Source organism: Nesoenas mayeri (genome assembly GCF_963082525.1).
Source record: "Nesoenas mayeri genome assembly, chromosome: 3".
NCBI lineage: Eukaryota > Metazoa > Chordata > Aves > Columbiformes > Columbidae > Nesoenas > Nesoenas mayeri.
Window position 1 is genome coordinate 5959937 of NC_137544.1, and position 17964 is coordinate 5977900.

The following is a 17964-nucleotide window of genomic DNA, read 5'->3' on the forward strand; positions in this document are numbered from 1 at the left end:
AGTAAGTTCTTTGTGTCTCTGCGGATAGGGAAATAAAAGCAAAACTCGCTGCTCTTCTCTAATTTTAGATGCATTCCAAAAAACCTGCAACCATGGAACTTTACTAATCTGCTGACTATACCACCACCATTACAGACTTCAGGCAAGTACGGTTGTTTTAATCCATTAACTCGTTACAAATTCTATCTTTGCGGTAGTTCCCACCAGCACAGTATTTGAGCATATAGAAAGCTTGGTAAATATTCAAATAAAATACTCTGCCTGACAGCCTGAAACTATACGAAATTAACTGTTCCCAGGAGTTATGCAGACGAAGAATTTAAACTTTTATTATTGTGGATGAAACAAAAGCACTTTCAAAACATGTGAGGTTCTGCTGTGTTCTCTATTACATAAAATAATAACTGAACATCTTAACACAGTGCAGCCATTATAATACTTACAAAAACTCAATTGCCGACTCTCACAAAATTCTGCATACTGGACTGAGTCCATCATTCGTGTTTGTCTTTCTGCTCTCTGACAAAAGAGTAGAAGTACATCATGTACCTTATTCCAACAAGAACTGCATTCCACAAGAGAAATTATAGCAGCAAAGCACCCCTGGCCTAACCTTGAAGTAACCCTCCCAAATCAAACATGCATTGAACAAGTTAAGATGCAGAAATATAAACCACGGATTGGTTATTAGTCTCATGAGTTAAATTACCCAGAGGAACGTGTCAATTCTTATTTTAAAAATCTGCTCGTGTACCATTCACCTCCAACAGTGACGAAGGCTGAGCTGGGAAAGGACTGAGCAATTGTGCCTTGACCAAGGTGCACATTTAAACTGAGGGATGTGAACAGTCTGCTACATATTTACAGATGCCCAGACAAATAAAATGTTCTCCTGAAGTGAGGCCAATGTGTTCTGCACTGAGCAGAACTGAACCTGTGTGCTGTCCAAAATGGGAGCATTAGCAGCAGTGAAATGAATAAATTCCATCACATTGAGGATGCACCAGACAGAGCGGAGCATTGAAATGCCCCTTCCCACATTCAATCCACAGTAATAACTAAGTGACATATGCATCTGTTTCATTTTTTTTTCACTGTTTACGCTTGATTTTTTTTATACTTCTGAACACCTACAGGAGAAGAAAGGAAATTAGACTGAATTAGAGCTCGTTCAAGAAAACAAATGGCTGATTTAAGAATGTATTTCACACAGAGTCCAGTGTCCACCAAAAAGTGTACCTCAGAAAAATCAAGGTATGAAACCCTCCCCTCCTATATATGCTATAATTGAATCACAGTTGAAGCAGCACTGAAATTCATGGTTAGGCTTGAACACATCCTTGAGTTCTGCTTACTCCAACTGAGCACGGCTGATTTTCACAAGATAGGGATCTGGTCTCTCTAGAGAGATTAAATTGTTCACGTATCAGAGGCAGGAAGCAGTAGTTAAAAAAAGAGAATGATGATCCTCTTCAGAAGCAGACTGGTTACTCAGGTCTCTCAAACAAGGCAAGTAGATTGTCTTAAACATCAAGGAAAGGAATATATGAATAAATCATTATACCTGGTAATAACAGAACCATAACTAAGTGGTATCAGGAGTGGCTGATGGCACATAGGCTTTACTTCTGCAGTAAAGTCCATACAGCTCAAGAAACCATGCACAAAGAAGGTAAAGTACAGGTGTCTTTGCATTACAGAGAAAAATAAATAAAGAAAACACACACACATGCACACAAATTCTGCTCTGACTCCCCAAGAACTTTTGCATCTGATGAAATCGAAATTGTGAGGTTCTTTAATCAGATTTAATGGAAAACAAAAGAGGCTCTTTACAAGGGCATTTGGAGTCAGGCTATACAACCAGCAGTTAATCTTCGCAATTTCTCAAATAATAAATAAGTAAACATTAAATCAGTACTTCATAGACACAGTTTCTCTATTCACTGCCTTTTAGGTCGCTCTTCTATGACCGTCCAATCCACCAACTATGAGATCTTGTTGACAGTCACCATGTTCAATGTAGTTGTGAACTGAGCCACTGAATGTCCAAGAACATATATGGACATGCCTTCTTTCTTCTCTTCTCTTCTCTACCCAGTCAATAATTTCTATTGTATTTTGACTTTTAGTCACCAGGATAGAAAATGTTCTACTTAGGCATTTTTCAGTTCTCCTATGCATGCTTCTGTCATCTTGACTACATTTTGTGGAGCTGCCTTTCAGATAAGTAAGACAATTCAGTTAATCTATTCCATCAAGACATTAAGTCTAGATTGATTTTGTATCCTTTAAAAATTTCACAGTACATGTTGTAACTTCAATCCTCATCTAGTATAATCATAACCGAGGTCTGGTTTGTCTCTGAATTAGTTTGGTCATACTTCTGAAGACAGAAAGTACCACCAGGATCATCTAATCTGAACTTCTGCATAGCACAAGACACTTCTCACATAATACATCCTAGAAATGGCAGTCTTAGAATTTCATGTGTAATTTCACCACATATTTTAGAAAGGCATCTATTTCGGGGTTAATTTTTTCGCATTTTAAGAGATGACTCTTTCATATAACTACAAATGCTATATTTTTATGCAATATAGTTTCAATTCTACAATCATTTGTATCTTTTTTGCCAGCATAATGTTACATGCTGGGTGCATCCAGGTCATATTGAAATAATTTAACATTATGTGGATAATCAAATAGACTGAGCTTCTCTAAAAGTGACGAAATCTTCTCGAAATTTTACCCATAGAAAAGTGTAGGTTGGCAGAACTGTTGCTTGAGGTCCCCCTCCAACAACGCTCTCTCTGGAGGTCTCTAGCCCAACCTCCATCTTAAAAGAGTACTATTGCCAACACTAGATAAAGTCATATATGGTTTTCTCTAGTCTTGAAAACCTCCAAAACCAGAGATTTTAGGTCTCCTCTGGGTAACATGCTCTAGTGTTGCACTTGTCAAAAAGATGTCTAACGTCCTACTTGAACCTGTCAAGCAACAATTTGTGGTTCTTGACCTTCTTTGTTGTACCCAGTACTAGTAAGAAAAGTTTGGCTCTATCATTTTTATCGCTGTCCTTCAGCAGTTATAGACTTCTATCTAACCACATTTCAGTCTCCTCTTCCTCAGATTAGGTAAAACTAAGTCAACTCTCTCAGCCTCTTCTGACAGGTCAAGTGCTTCAGGGCCCTCAGGTCTCAGTAGCTTTCAGCTAAACCTTTCCAGTTTCTCAGAATTTCCATGGAGCTGAAGGACTCAAAACTGGATGAAGTGTTCCAGATGTGGCTCAACAGGAGCAAGCAGAAGGGCATAACTTCCTTCAGTCTGCCAGCCACATTTCTGCAATACTGTGAGTTTTGCTTTAATATGGTGAGACCAAACTGTTGACACATGTTCAACTTGATGTTTGTTATCACCCCCTAGGTTCCTCTTTGAAGGGCTACTCTGCAGACAGTTGGTATCCAGCCTGTATTGATGCATGGGGTTACCCCATCCCAGATGCAGAAACTCAATGAAGCTTCTGTTGGTTCAGCTCTCAAGGTTTTCAAGACCTGTCTGGACTGAAGCTCCATCAATCAGTGTGCCAGCCACTCTTAATTACTGTCATCAACAGATTTGCAGAATGTGCATTTTTTTTTTCCACATTGTTGATGGAGATCTTGAACAATATGGACCCCAGTATTAACTCCTGGGATACTCAGTTTTTACCTGTTTCCACCATCATATGTCAAGCCATTGGCTATTACCCATCATTTCCAGCAGTTCCAGGGATATAAAACCCTTTGCAACAACAAAGAAGGCACAGGAAAGCAAAATGACATGAAATGGTAACATGAGGAGGTATTATTCAAAGCCCTACCAGAGATGACAAAGAAAAAAGACTTCTAGAAATTTGACAAGGATACTTTAACCTTTACAGGCATCTCATAATGTAATATGGAAACTGCAAAAACAGATTAATTCCAGGACCAGTTATGTTAAATGAAATGATTTAGCAATGGCTACTCTCAGCAAATACACCATAAAATTGAAAATGTGTGCTGTCAATACACCTAACAGTATGTCCACTATCAAAATGCTGCAAATTTTGTCATAAGAAACAAAAAAATACTCATCAAAGGTTGATTAAAAGAAATGTGTTGCTGAGGAACTTTTCCAATAGGAACTGTGTTTTTCTCTACAAATTATCTACAGTAGTTATCTAAACACTGAACTTAATTTTGTTCATATATACTAAATGAATATTAACACTTTTTCTCTGTATGAATGTTTTATGTAGTTAAGTTACCTACATATCTATGAAATAAAATCACTTTCTCCCTTCAGTTCTCCTCTCTGGTAGATTCTAAAATGATGCTCTGAAACATCACAAAATAAAATAGCTTTTATCATAAATAACTGGACTGTATTTTCTTCCCAATACACTTTAACAAAAAATCTCAAATCATAGCATGGAAATTCATAGTTGAAGGGATAAGGATGGCCATTCCATCAGTCTCACCAGTTTTAGAATAGTCTATAAATAACCAGCAAATGCAGGAGAAATAAACAGATGGGCAGCATAGGTATATAATCTGTAAGGAAACAGCGAAGCTGAAGACAACAGATCATCTTTCCTCTTCACTTCTTGATATTATAAACAGTAATTATTTTATTTTACATCATTCCTGCTTTGAAAAAAATTATTTTTCTCTTATCTCTGCATTTCTAAATTACATTTTATAAACTCAAAATGAATCAATAACATAGGATAAAAAGACTGAGCACATTACTGCAAACACACTGTTACTCCAGGCCAAAACAGTTTAAAGGAAACAGAATTCACTGTTTGGGAAGTCACAGAATGTTTATGAAAATGCTACAACCTGTAAGTAACGCTTTCTTTTAAGTCTACACAATACCTACTTGCTCTTTTTCACCGTCTTTATTTTTCAATGATGTTTTCATGGCAACAGTAGATCAATCAGGATATTTTAACTAAGGAACAACTTCAATTTTATGCAAGTGAAATTTTCCAAATTCTGTTCTGGGAAGGAGCAGCAATTCACCCCAGGACTGAAGTTCTCTTTCATCAGTATAAGAGCAAGTTTGCTGGTAACCTTTCCTACAGGAAGAAACACTGCAACCCCTAACAACACGCCACCTTGAAGCAACCTCAGCTTGAAAGCAGATACAATAAATGGCATCAATGACACTGCCCCACTGGTTTATCAAAATAATTTAAAAATATATATTATTTTACTCCCTCTGTAGTAGAACTAGTCACTGTAAGCAGTTAAGAAGCTGAGTTATGTGGCGTACAGCACAGTTAAAATACTTTGCATGCTTTCCTTGGAACACACTGAAGGATGCAGCAGATAGGACCTGGCATGGTATATATATGCTTAGTCTTCCAAAAATGTGTTGCATTATATCTTTCTTTCAGCATGAAGAACCGAAAAGGAAGACAAAAAAGGGAAAAGAAAGAAAGGTAAAGAGTTGCATGTTGTCACCTCCCATCCAGGTTGAAAAATAATCTTATTTGGATTCCATTTTGAAGCTTTCACACTTGACATATAAAGCTCTTTGTGTGGGGGGAAGGCAAGAGGCCAAATGTTAACTTGGTTAGCAACTATTTTGTGTTTGAAAGAAATGTGCCGAGTAGCTCCTAAGCTGGAACACTTGAAAAACATATGCAGCATGGCTGGACACCTTGTGTTTGGGAATAATATTAACGATGAAGATATTGGCTTCCCAAACAGCTTTCATATTCATATTGTGGTATGATTTCCTGATTTCCTTTGCTAAGGACCTCTTTATTGTGTACCTATCATGGCTTCATAGGAGCTAAGTGACTGCCCTAGAGAAAAAACAATGGCTGATATTACTAAAAGAGTATGCTAAATAACTTTTGTGTTTTTTTTTAATTTAGACTAGAGAATAACAGGATGCTTTATGCTGTACCTGATAGCTCTTGGGTTGTAGGTCAAAAATTACCCAGATTAAAAAATCCCAAAAGCATTTGAGGAATAAAGCACAAGGTAGCTCAATATTGAAGAGCTTACAAAACATGCTGAAAACACTTTTTTAGCCTTCTGTATCTTGAAGTTATATCTGAGCATTATCACTACCTGAAGATTTTTGTTACATAAAGGAAAAAATGTACTTACTCTTCTGAGAATCAATTGAATTGGTAAACAAAAAAAAAAGGAAAGGGTTTTAAGAGTAAGCATTTTCAAGGATTAAGCTTAGTCAAAGTTTTATATAGAAAATAAAAATGCCACTTGAGGAAAGATCAATAGCTTATGTAATGTAATACTTAATTTGGCTATAAAGTACAGACATACAGGGAATTTTTATCATTTTTACCCACCTCTTATAGAACATACCATACACGCTGCAGTAACCATTAATCTGAACAAGTCTGTATAGCAAACTTGAGGCCTTTGATGTAATACTGGTTTTCAGTGCTCATATGTTGAGTACAAAGTTCCCCAAAGCTTTGTTATTTGAAGAAAACACAAGGTCTTTTTCTGGCAGAGCAAGATGATCCCAATTTCATTGTATTTGCACAGTCATAAATAGTAAAAAAAAATGTTTTGCTTTTCTCTCGACAACATTTAACCCCACTCCACCCCATTAAACAAAGTTTAAGACCTTAAAAATCTTAACTGTCACGGAGATGTTAAGGATCTACAACTGCAAATGACATGAAAGGAAGCTCTGGATGATGAGAAATATAAATTAAATTTTTTTTTTTTTAATTATAATTTTTCATTATAGAAAATTTGCAATTTTCTGTCCAGGAACAAAAGATGGGTTTCACTTTAACAAGTTAAAACATGTGCAGTATCCTAATTAGTTGTCTCAAGTCCCTCTATAGTAAAAAAGATGAAGGACACTTTTAGAGAGCACCTTCATCCTAAACTAGATCTTTAAAATAAGTCGGATGAATCACGTTTATTAATTTGTTCAAAGTTCTTCAACTGTGGACATCACCAATTGAGCTCTATTGACGGTGGTGTAGGTCCATGCTACAGACATCTTCAGAAGAAGAAGATGAATCCTGCTCTGATGAGTGATGGGTGAAGAACACCATCACCAATAGGACAACTTCCATTGTAGGGCAAAGCAAAAACCAAGACTAGAGAATCACTCAGTAAATCTGGGTCCTGCTCTGATCTCGAAGAAACACAACTATATACAAAGGCAGCTTTGTACCCCAGGTGTGTGTTAACTCCATTCATCTTCTTCAAAGCATGTAAAACGTAATCTAACAAAGTATGTGCAGATAAGTAGAGGAAAGGGAGCTGGCAAGATTATGTAAGATTATGTAAAAATTTCAAGAGAATTATGAAGAAAGAAAGCAAATGAAATTGCACAGACAAAACCAAAATGAATGGATTAATTCCCAGCAGTCATGATCTCATTGCATAAGGAATAAATAAAATTGACCTCCTGATAGGGACTTACTGCCCCTATAATGCTTTGCTCTTGAACATACACAAAATCTGCACATACTGTATTTATTTGAACAAGTTCCACATCACATCCAAATTCCTTGTCTAAATTTATTACTACTAGCCTGCAATGTGGAGCTGGAACCAGCAAATGAAACATTTCCATTTCAAGGAATACCTTTGATTCCTACAGGAAAATATTTTTTTTCGGCTATAATAAGTATCATAATGAGTTTTGTAAAACTATGTGTTAAATTTATGGCTATTTTCTACCACTGCTTTCCAAAAAACATAAAATAATTCTGGATAAACTATGCTACCAAACTTTAAAAGTTACATGGGATTTATTAATATATAAAGATGACTGACCTTCCCTCATTTTTCTGGTTGAGGACACTGAAACACCATTCTGTGGTTTTCACCTGGCTGTACATCAAAAACTTTACATACCAGGTTAATATTATGACACCTTCATGTCTTCTGGACAGCATTCTTCTGAACGCTTATCCTGACTCTGTGTCAATTCATACATGAAGTTAATAGAAACAGCTTTACTAGTTTTTGGTCATCAAAATAAGCATCACTCATTGTCTGGGAGATATCAGAACAGTCCCTTTTGCATTTAGTTTTCCATTTGTTTGCAGTCAAAATAAACCATCATGCCCTATTTAACTATAAAATAATTACAGAGGCTCATTTGTGAGCAAAAGGAAAATACTGTAACGTATGAGAAATTTTAAAAATAGCTTTATAAGATATTTCTTTAGCTTTCAGAGATATGGATAGATTGATAAATAAAAGGACATATAGCTTAGAAATGTGTATAAACTTAATATTTATATTGGATTCCATGCAAATTTATTGTAGTTATTATGTAATGTATCATTTCAGAAAATCCTCAAGTACCTCTGACCCTCATAATATTTTCCGTCATTGTTATTTGCAGGTAGCTTGGTTTTGAACCCAATTTAGGCACAGCCACTTGCATCCAGGATAGGTAGTTCAGCACTGAATAACAAAAGAGTTGTCTTATAAATGATCTGTCTCCCTGAAACTGCTCTCTTTCCCCTGCAAGAAATTCCCCCCCATGCTAAGCTGATATGCTCTTTGGTCTTGTGGCCAGAAACTCATGGGTTTTTGCTCAAAGGCTGTTTATAGAATCACAGAATCATCTTGGTTGGAAGAGACCCTCAAGATCATGGAGTCCAACCATAACCCAACTCTGGCACTAAACCATGTCCCTAAGAACCTCATCTATGCATCTTGTAAACCCCTCCAGGGATGGTGACTCCAGCATTTCCCTGGGCAGCCTGTTGCAATGCCTGACAACCCTTTCCTGGAAGAATTTTTTCCTAATATCCAACCTAAACCTCCCCTGGTGCAACTTGAGGCCATTTTGTCTCATCCTATCACTTGCTGCTTGGGAGAAGAAACCAACACCCTCCATGCTACAATCACGTTATGATCTTGGATGAAGGCTGGGTTGGAGTGATAAAGCTACAACATGCCGCATGTGCTTTGTCATCACTCTGGGTGTAGAAGAGGGTTGGAGGATCCAGTCCTGTTTCTACTGGTCCAAATGGAATGGCATAAGGTGAAGGGGGCTATTTCAACTCAGAGTTCACCAGGAGATCATTCCTAGATATAGTTAGCTCCAGTAAAACTCAATGCCCAGACATATTCTAAATGCAAGTAAGACAATAAACCCAATTTAAAAAACATGCATCACAAAAGTCTGTCCTGTTAATAGCCAGCATTGATATATACCTCTGAAAACACATTTGAGAATTCTACTACATTAAATGAGAAATTAAGAAAGTCCTCAAGAGCATCTCTCTTCCACTCTTTATGTTGAAAAGAAAGGAAAGCAAAGTGAACCCAAGGTTCATACTAATATGCAATACTTATGATAAAATTTGTTATCCTGCAAAGCATATTTTTGTAATTCTTTGTGAATCAGGCCTGCTGACAGACACGTCCTCCTGAGTAACACTCCAGAGCTCCAAAGTAAAAGAAGAAGTATGAGAAGATTAATAGAAATTTTCACTATGAGGATCTTGAACAATTTAATGAGTAAGGACTAAGTTGCATGCCATATGAACAAGACATATTCATTTATCTTATTTGTAAATATTATAATTCTGTCTTTTTCCCTTACCCTTAATAAAACAGACTAGTCTGCTATTCATTGCCAATAGAACAGCAAATTTCACAGTATCTGCCATTCTTTGCGATATCCCCATCACCACAAGAAATTATCATTCTGCACAGGAGATCCACAAGTACCATAATGCAATAAGCACACCCATGCAATCAGAGTTGAATTAAAAGGTTTATATATTTTTTTTCAGTTATGTTGTTTCTTGAAAAATTATCTTAAAAGAAAAGCCCAACTTCCAAAATAATGGCAGAACATTTACGCACAAATAAGGAATTCGAAACAAAATTTTTGCTATATGCACATGTAATTAGGTGTGCATTACAGCAATCCACTTAAAAAGTCTGAATGAAATCTTACAACTTCTAGGTGAAATCTCACCCTATGAAGATCTTTCCTAACTTTAGGTTGTATCTTGTATAGATGGTTATGAGCCTCTTGTCAAAGGAAAGCAGAAAAAACAATCACGTCTATAATTATTTGGAAAAGAGAAGCACTTCTATAGGCTGATCACACCTACGGCAGGTGTAGTAAGAGAATGTGTCACCTCTGGATGTGTGTTTCTCCCTGCAGACACAGGAATGGAGGTGACTGACAGAAACACGTGCCTGGTTGCCAGCTGAGAACTTCACCCTTTATCCATACGGACACGCTGCTATTGCAAACTGGGAGATTATAAACTAGGGGATGCACCTAGCGCCAGACACTGATCTGGTTTTCGCAAGGAAGGGCACTAATTAATTAATTCATATGATTTAATTAATACAAAAATGAGCAAAACAATTTAGCTCAGCTGTTTTCCATGACAAATCCAAATCTGGCAAATTTTATGATGAATCTGTGCAAGATGTGTATTCATGTATGTTTATAAAGAAAGCATTAAAATTAATTAGTTTAATTTAATTAAAATTAAAATACATGGTACTAGATGCACGTAGACATGCGCTCCTTGGCATGTGACTGGAGAGTGAATTAACTTCTTCTGTTAGAAAACTTTTTCTGTCCACTAAAATCAGAGACCAACAGAGTGGTTTAACAGACGTATTCTCCCTTCCTTAACACAAGCAGTGTGCACATAGACATTGCACATTCAACTCGTGGCATTTACGCCATAGAGTCTAATCCTGTGATTAGATTTTTATTCTTTTGGAAAAGCCTTTCTAATTTGATAATTGCAAGACGTGGAACTCCAGATAAAAATCATGTTATGAAATTCAGGGGATAAGTGAGTCACACATTGAGTTAAAAAGGAAATGTTTTCCTCAAAAAAACAGTGACCAGTGTGCATTACTTATAATCTGCATGTGTTTTTATAAAGGCAGAGTATATTTCTCTTTAAGATTAAAATAATTGATAACTGAGATGTGTCTCTCAGCCTCTCAGGCTGAATTTGGCTGCCTCCCGCCTCTGGAACCAGAAAACTAACAGGGCTTCAATATTCAAAACTCCTACCAGGACTCTAATACTAATTTGCCATCTGAGCATGACCAAGTATAAATGACGGCTGAATTAATCACATTTTAAGGCTTCTTTCACAACTGTTGCAAAGCTCGTGGGGTCATTTGCACCCATACTAAACCAGTGCAAAGTTTGTGCGTGGTGATGCCAGGACACCCGCCAGCTGTGTCTGCCCAAATGGCACCGTCGGAGGGAGAAAAACACCAAATCAAAACTGCACAATGTGTCCAGGTATTAAGAATAAGGAGACACTAAAAATCACTGTCTGACTTGAAAGGCTTTGAACAAAAGCATTAGGATGTTTCTTTTCATTGGGATTTCATTCATGACGCTGAGAACAGAATTTGGCCCAATGTAAATATTTCATTAGTTAAATGTTAATGATTATGTGACACTTGCCATTTATTTAACTAGGCAAAATTTTCTATGCTGCAATTCATGAATGCTTCTTAATTTCTTTAAATATAGGCAAATTTATATTCATAGTAGCCTTGTGAGCATTATCTCCACTATATACATGAGAAATATAACAGAACCATTAAAATATTATTTTCCCAAAAGCAGTTTCTTTAATCAGCAAACGCTTTTCTTTTTTCTCTACTTTCTCTTTTATTTTTCTAATGTTAGAGAGGAAAAGGAAAACATGAAGATTCCAGAACTGAACAAAAGGACTTGGCATTTGGAATTAAGTTAATTTGAACCACCAGCTAATTTGGTTGATTTAGACCAATGGATTTAGTTAGTCCCTTACACTGTGCCTATTGATAAATACACCACAAAATTATTAAGCATTTACATAAAACCAAAGTAATATACACTGTCATTAATTCAAAACAAACAACACCATCCAGAGCCACCACAGGAGTTCTCTGATTAAACATCCTCATTCCCTTCTCCAGAAGAAAAAGGGAAAACTCAACAAATATATTTTTGAATTGCATAAAACTTTCACAAGAATGCTTAAGCCGGTTACACTTCCCTCTGTGTTACGACATAGAACTTAAACTTTGAGATGAAATTTTGTAGGTATGTAATTTAAAAGCATAAAATTCAAAATTTTAATTTGTGAACAAAATTTGCAAGTCCTCTTTGGTTCGGTTGAGAGTGGATTAATACTTTGAGACTTTCAAGACTAAAAGTCAAAGTGAAACTTAGTGACTTGTGAAAAACTACACAAGGAAATGCTGGCAGCTTTGAGTATCTGAAGTGTAGATGCTCTGTACTAGTGAAACCACTGTTTCTCAACATAAGCTTTCCAATGAATTATATCTTAAATGATCTTGGTCATTTCACAGCAAAACAAACAACAAAGTGGTTCTGGGGAACCTCATCGAGTCATCACGGCTCACCTTCAACAGGAGAAACAGGTCCTATGTATCCTAATCTCTTGCTCTGCAATACTGGTTGTCCCCCCAACAGCCATTACTATAATACTATAGATCCTTCAGACATTTATATAAAATGAAGTACCATTACAATAGTTTTAATGGAATTATTTTTTTATTATAATCTTGAGAGGAAGGAGAGCAAAGAGCATCTACTGTATATGGGTTCATTACCATAATGAACTTTCCTGATAGTTTATCCTGTTTCCTAATGAAAGCAAAAAAAACCCCCACCGTGTCTCTATTAAAAAGCAATCAGATTTGGTAGCCTGGTGACACTTTAAAGACCACATTATGTGGGAAAACAAAGTAAACATTTACCCTGGCAAATGAAAGTGAATTTGGGTTTTGACATACTTGGCAGGAAGGTAGAATTATATTCACGTCAAGTATGCAGAAAAACTAATATAATATTTAAATATTTGCTTAAGTAATACAGAATTTAAAACAACACATTAGAAGAAATAGTTTTTGTGAAATATTTGTAAGTTTTTTAGTATAGGACATGCCATGAAAGTAATATGTTCTGAAATTTCAGACTTCTAATGCCTTTGTTACACATTCCCTTCACTTGTAAAGGGGTAAAGAGTCTTCATCTTCTTTCTACTGGCAAGTCTTTATTTATATTTCCAAGACAAAGGCAGTTCTTGTACTGATGGTTTAAACTGATAATGAATATACACAGCTTTCTAAAAAAACAATCCTCAAGAACCTGAATCTTACAAATATTGATATAATGAGCTAATGTTAACACTATCTCAGCTAAATCCTACAGCACTATTCTACTGTTCAATATGACACATATGCAATTATTTTAAAACTCCTTTCATTTGCAGCAAGACATATTCAGTGATAACAGATCTTTATATTGCTCAGGAACTGTCGGAATGCTTTGTGGCAATGACCTCTGAAATTCTCAGCTTTACTTAATAATGTAGCACTAATTCATAAATTGAACCGGATACTAAATATGCACATATTGGACTTTCCTTTTTTGGGTATAAATGTAAATTCATATTGGCTGCACATTTCCACAAAAATCAAATTTACCAATGTATCAAAATAAAAAATTACTACGAAGTTAGAGGTACAATATTCTGAGCTACTACAAGTATTTTAAAGCATTTATTTTATGAGAAACTTTTTTGCTTAATTTTATCTCATTTGGAGAGACAGGCATAATTAGAAAATATTTTGAAAGATTTCTAAATTGCCCTAATATAATAATATAACAATTCAAAGCAACAACACCAGTCTCCATTGTAATTGTACTCTGTAGAAATGTGTCATATTAAAATAATTTGAAAATAATTCATTTAAATGTAACCTGATTTGTAAATTTAATTATGAACTATTTAACTGCTCAGATTTTCAGTTCTTCTAAATCAGCACAGCTCCTCTGAGTCCCATCGTAACATCAAAGCCACTGCTTATTTCAAATCAGCAATTAAAAGCGATATAAACAGTGTTCACACTGTAAGACATAAACAAAAAGGGCTACTTTGGGGAATTTGACTTTCAATGTTCTTAATTTGAAGTGCCTGATACACAAGTTGTTTGCTGCATTAATTATAGCTTTTGAACATAGCATTAATTAATCCAGCCTGTTATAGAAATAAATTTAACAAGAGACTATTGCCTGAGCATTCTTAAATTTCTTGCAATAAAACAACACCTTCCAAAGATGATAGCACTGTCTAACTCAACAAGGAGAACAGATAACAATTTTAAATATAGAAAGAATTCTCTTTTTTTTTTTTATAATACTTTTGTTCCACTGTTGGTCAAATGATTTTAAAATGTAGAAAGCTTTGAATTCAAGAGCTTAGCAAGAGAGATCTCAGAATCCTACTACCAGGATAATCCTGTCAACAGGAAGCCATGGCTCTAATTCTGGTTCAAAATCAGTTATAAAGTTATTGAATATAAAATACAGTTCAGGTTGATATTCTTGTTGCTGGGCACTGACAGCTTCATTATTTCATTTTGGAAACATCAAAACCTCTTAACAGTTCTAAGGATTTCTCGCATTCAATTTAGATTTTCTTGGAGGTTCAATTGAATGAAATAGAAGGTTTAGGAGTTTTTTCAGATGTGGAGGAATAGCAAGATAAATTAAAGATCTACGAAAAAAAAATATTTAAAAATAGCCCAACTCATAGTAGTTCAAAATATTGTGACAATTTAACCTTACTGGGATGCAAAGAACAATACCTTTAATAACCAGATTTCGAAGCACAGCTTTTATGGTTCAAGTCTATTTAGTATTAAAGGTGCTTAAAGCGTAGCAACAATAACAACCACAGTTTGGCATCAATTACTTGACTGCGCTGTCAGAAGTTGCTGTAGGTTCTCATTCCATCATCTACGCTGTTGGAGAAAATTTGTGCTTCATTGCTGGTTGACTCGCTTCTTCAGGGTTTTTCTGACATTTTTAGAGCCTGATCTAGCATTTCTCAATGATGCCAACGTCTCTTCAGCATTTTTGTCTCTTTCTTTAAAATATAATATAGGGTAACAAGGTTAGGAGGCACAGCAGTCACCTCACTGACAAATTCCTCTAAATACTGGAAATAGAAATCAGATCTCCAGATCATCAAGAGTTAACAACCATTTTAAGCAGGGTGTGATTAGTAGCTGGAAATCTGCCTGAGTTTAGTACATCTGAGGATGCCATTACAATTTTCAGATACAAAATAATTAGCTGATGATATGGGCTGACAGCTAATACATCTACAATAAACATTTAAAAAATTATTTCCAAGCGGATGTAAAGTATGTGTTCCGTTTCTAAGCTGTTTGATATGGCCTGTGTAAGGAGCTAGGACACGATACCAGATGCTCTATGTTCTACAAGCTTTTTCTGCAGATGTCTGCAGCCTGAGAAAATCAACAGTGCTTTGAATAACACTCCTAGTAAAAGCATCTTCTTGTCAGAGGCCCTGTATGATATAGGATATGAATCCCACACAAGTGGATGAACTGATTTTAAATAATACCATCTGACAACGGTAGAAAAAATTCTTAGTAGGTCTGACAAAGTCCTGGAAATGGCTGTTAGCCTTGGGAAATAAAATCCAGCCCTCTGACAGAGACTACCCGTCCTTCTTTCGTTTGATCAAATGGAAACCCAAATTTAATGACTGCTTCCGAAGCTGCAGAGGCAAAGTTGCAACAGCACTGAACGCTGCTACCAAGGGGTCCATATCTTTGCCCCTCACATGTGCCACTCAAAAGAAGAGTCTGGAAAAAATGTTTCAGATTTATTTGAGAATGAAATATATGAATCTTAATATATATACATATATATTTTTATATTGCCATTTTACATTGCTTTCTTGCCATTGCTTTTAAATAAATCTCTTTCAGAACACCAAAAGTATACTGTGTCTAATACAGATACCAATGTGAAAAAGAAACTCTAAAAGCCTGCCACTACCTGTGTACAAAAGTGAAAAGATTTAAGTTGTCATAAATTCACATATTCAAATGAGAATAAGCCTGTCCCCCCACTGCTTGTTAAATATCTATTTCTGAAAAGTATTCTCTATGTAAAATCAGTATTTTTTCTAGTGACAGTATTATGGTCTTTCCCTGGAAATACAGGTCTAGTTGTGGATGGGCTTTGTCAAGCCAAAGCAGCAGCAGCAATGCCTAATTTTTGCCACATTGAAGTTAGCTAAATGTGAACCACAGATTATTAAAAAGATAAATGCTGGTCTCAAGAATATCTGTAAGATTAAACTCCACATGTTTACTCAATGAGGACTTTCTGTAAGGTAGCTATCTGAAAATTAGAACTGAGTATCAAAATTAAAATCACCTTTTCTGATTCATTTAATGAAAGTGCATAACTGTCTGGATATCCTCAATTTTGACCAAAAGTTGTAGAGTAAAATGGAAGAAAAGAGAGGAGAGAACATTTAAAGCCTCATGGGCAGAACATCCAAATGTCTCACCCAGATGGAGATATGCTACTTTGTGTAGAGTTAATAATTATGCCAGTTTATTACCCATGCTGTTCTGCTAGGAATGCTGTGGGTCCGTTTTTTAGTGGAAGCATCTCACATTTTGCAACATGTAGAGCTTAATTATATTACTCTATCATTTCAACAGACATTTAAGATGCTTAAATCTTACTGGTTCTGATTCCATAGCCGCGACACATGTGTGAAGCTACCACTGAGTGCAATTTTGCACAGCAGCCAGATCATATTCTGACGGAAGAATACAGCAAGCAACATTATAGATAAAATAAACCACAACGACTGAGACAAAATCAAAGACAGAAAACCCTGTTCCTTGTATACATAAAATGTCTATTCCAGGAAATACCAGCAGCTACAGATTATGGAAAGTGCACAAGCTGGAAAGTCCAATTATACGCTACCTAGATTTTTAAACAGTTTTTGGAAATCTGAGATGGTTTATCACTTATGTGATTTACAAAAGGTCGTCTATTTCTATTCTACCTGCCATTTTAGCATGAAAAATGAGTAACTTCAGGACAGCGTCATAGAATGATAGAATAATATACACCAAAAAAAGTTTGGGACCTTTCCAGAGATCTCTAGTTCAACTCTCTGCTCAAAAGGCCAGTGAGATCAGGTGGCTTGAGAAACTGAACAGACAGGTTGGGATTATCTCCAAAGTTAGAGACATCTTCAACCTCTCTGGCCAACCAGTTTCAATCTTTGACTAGAATTTTTTTCCCCATATTATGTCTCAGTCCAAACACTGTCCTTTACCTCACATCCTATCCCCATGCACATTGAAGCAGAGTCCAGTCCCCTGAACTTCTTTGGTGACCAGAGGGCTGGAACACCTCTCCTATGAGGACAGGCTGAGAAAGCTGCAGTTGTTCAGCCTGGAGAAGAGAAGACTCCAGGGAGACCTTATTGCAGCCTTTCTATACTTAAAAGGGGCCTGTAGGAAAGATGGGGATAGACTTTTCAGCAGGGCCTGTTGTGGTAGGACAAAGGGTGATGGTTTAAACTAAAAGAGGGAAGATTCAGGAAGGAAGAAATTTTTTACACTGAGGGTGGTAAAACACTGTCCCAGGTTGGCCAGAGAGGTGGTGGATGAACCATCCCTGGAGACATCCCAGGCCAGGCTGGACGGGGCTCTGAGCAACCTGAGCTAGTGAAGATGTCCCTGCTCATGGCAGGGGTGGCACTAGGGGAGCTTTGGAGATCCCTTCCAACGCAAACTATTCTGTGATTCTATGAGTCTATGACCCTCTGCAAGACTCGCTTAAGTATGCCAAAGTCCTTCTTGTACTTGGGAGTACAAGATTGGACACAAATTCCAGATATTGTCTGCCACAAGTGCCAAATAATGGGGAAGCATTGTTTCCCTTGACCTGCTGGCTAACCTCTTGCTAACACAGCACAGTCTGCGGCTGGCCCACAAGCTGTACTGCTGCATGGGGTTAGTGCATCCCACATTTGCCTTTGTTGAACTTCATGAGGTTCCCATCAGCCCATTTCTCCAGTCTGTCTACAAGGTCCTTCTGAATGGC

General features: G+C 36.4%; 1 protein-coding gene across 2 annotated transcripts in view; it reads right to left on the minus strand.

Annotated features, from left to right (window-relative positions):
* SUPT3H (SPT3 homolog, SAGA and STAGA complex component) overlaps positions 1-17964 on the minus strand; it is a gene marked incomplete at its 5' end in the record, with an annotated part of 272713 nt that overhangs the window by 58496 nt on the left and 196253 nt on the right. For both annotated transcript variants that reach the window (XM_080341030.1, XM_080341029.1), the window contains one exon: positions 444-519. In XM_080341030.1, coding sequence (XP_080197156.1) covers positions 444-519 — 76 coding nt within the window. The remainder of the gene's footprint in view (positions 1-443; positions 520-17964) is intronic.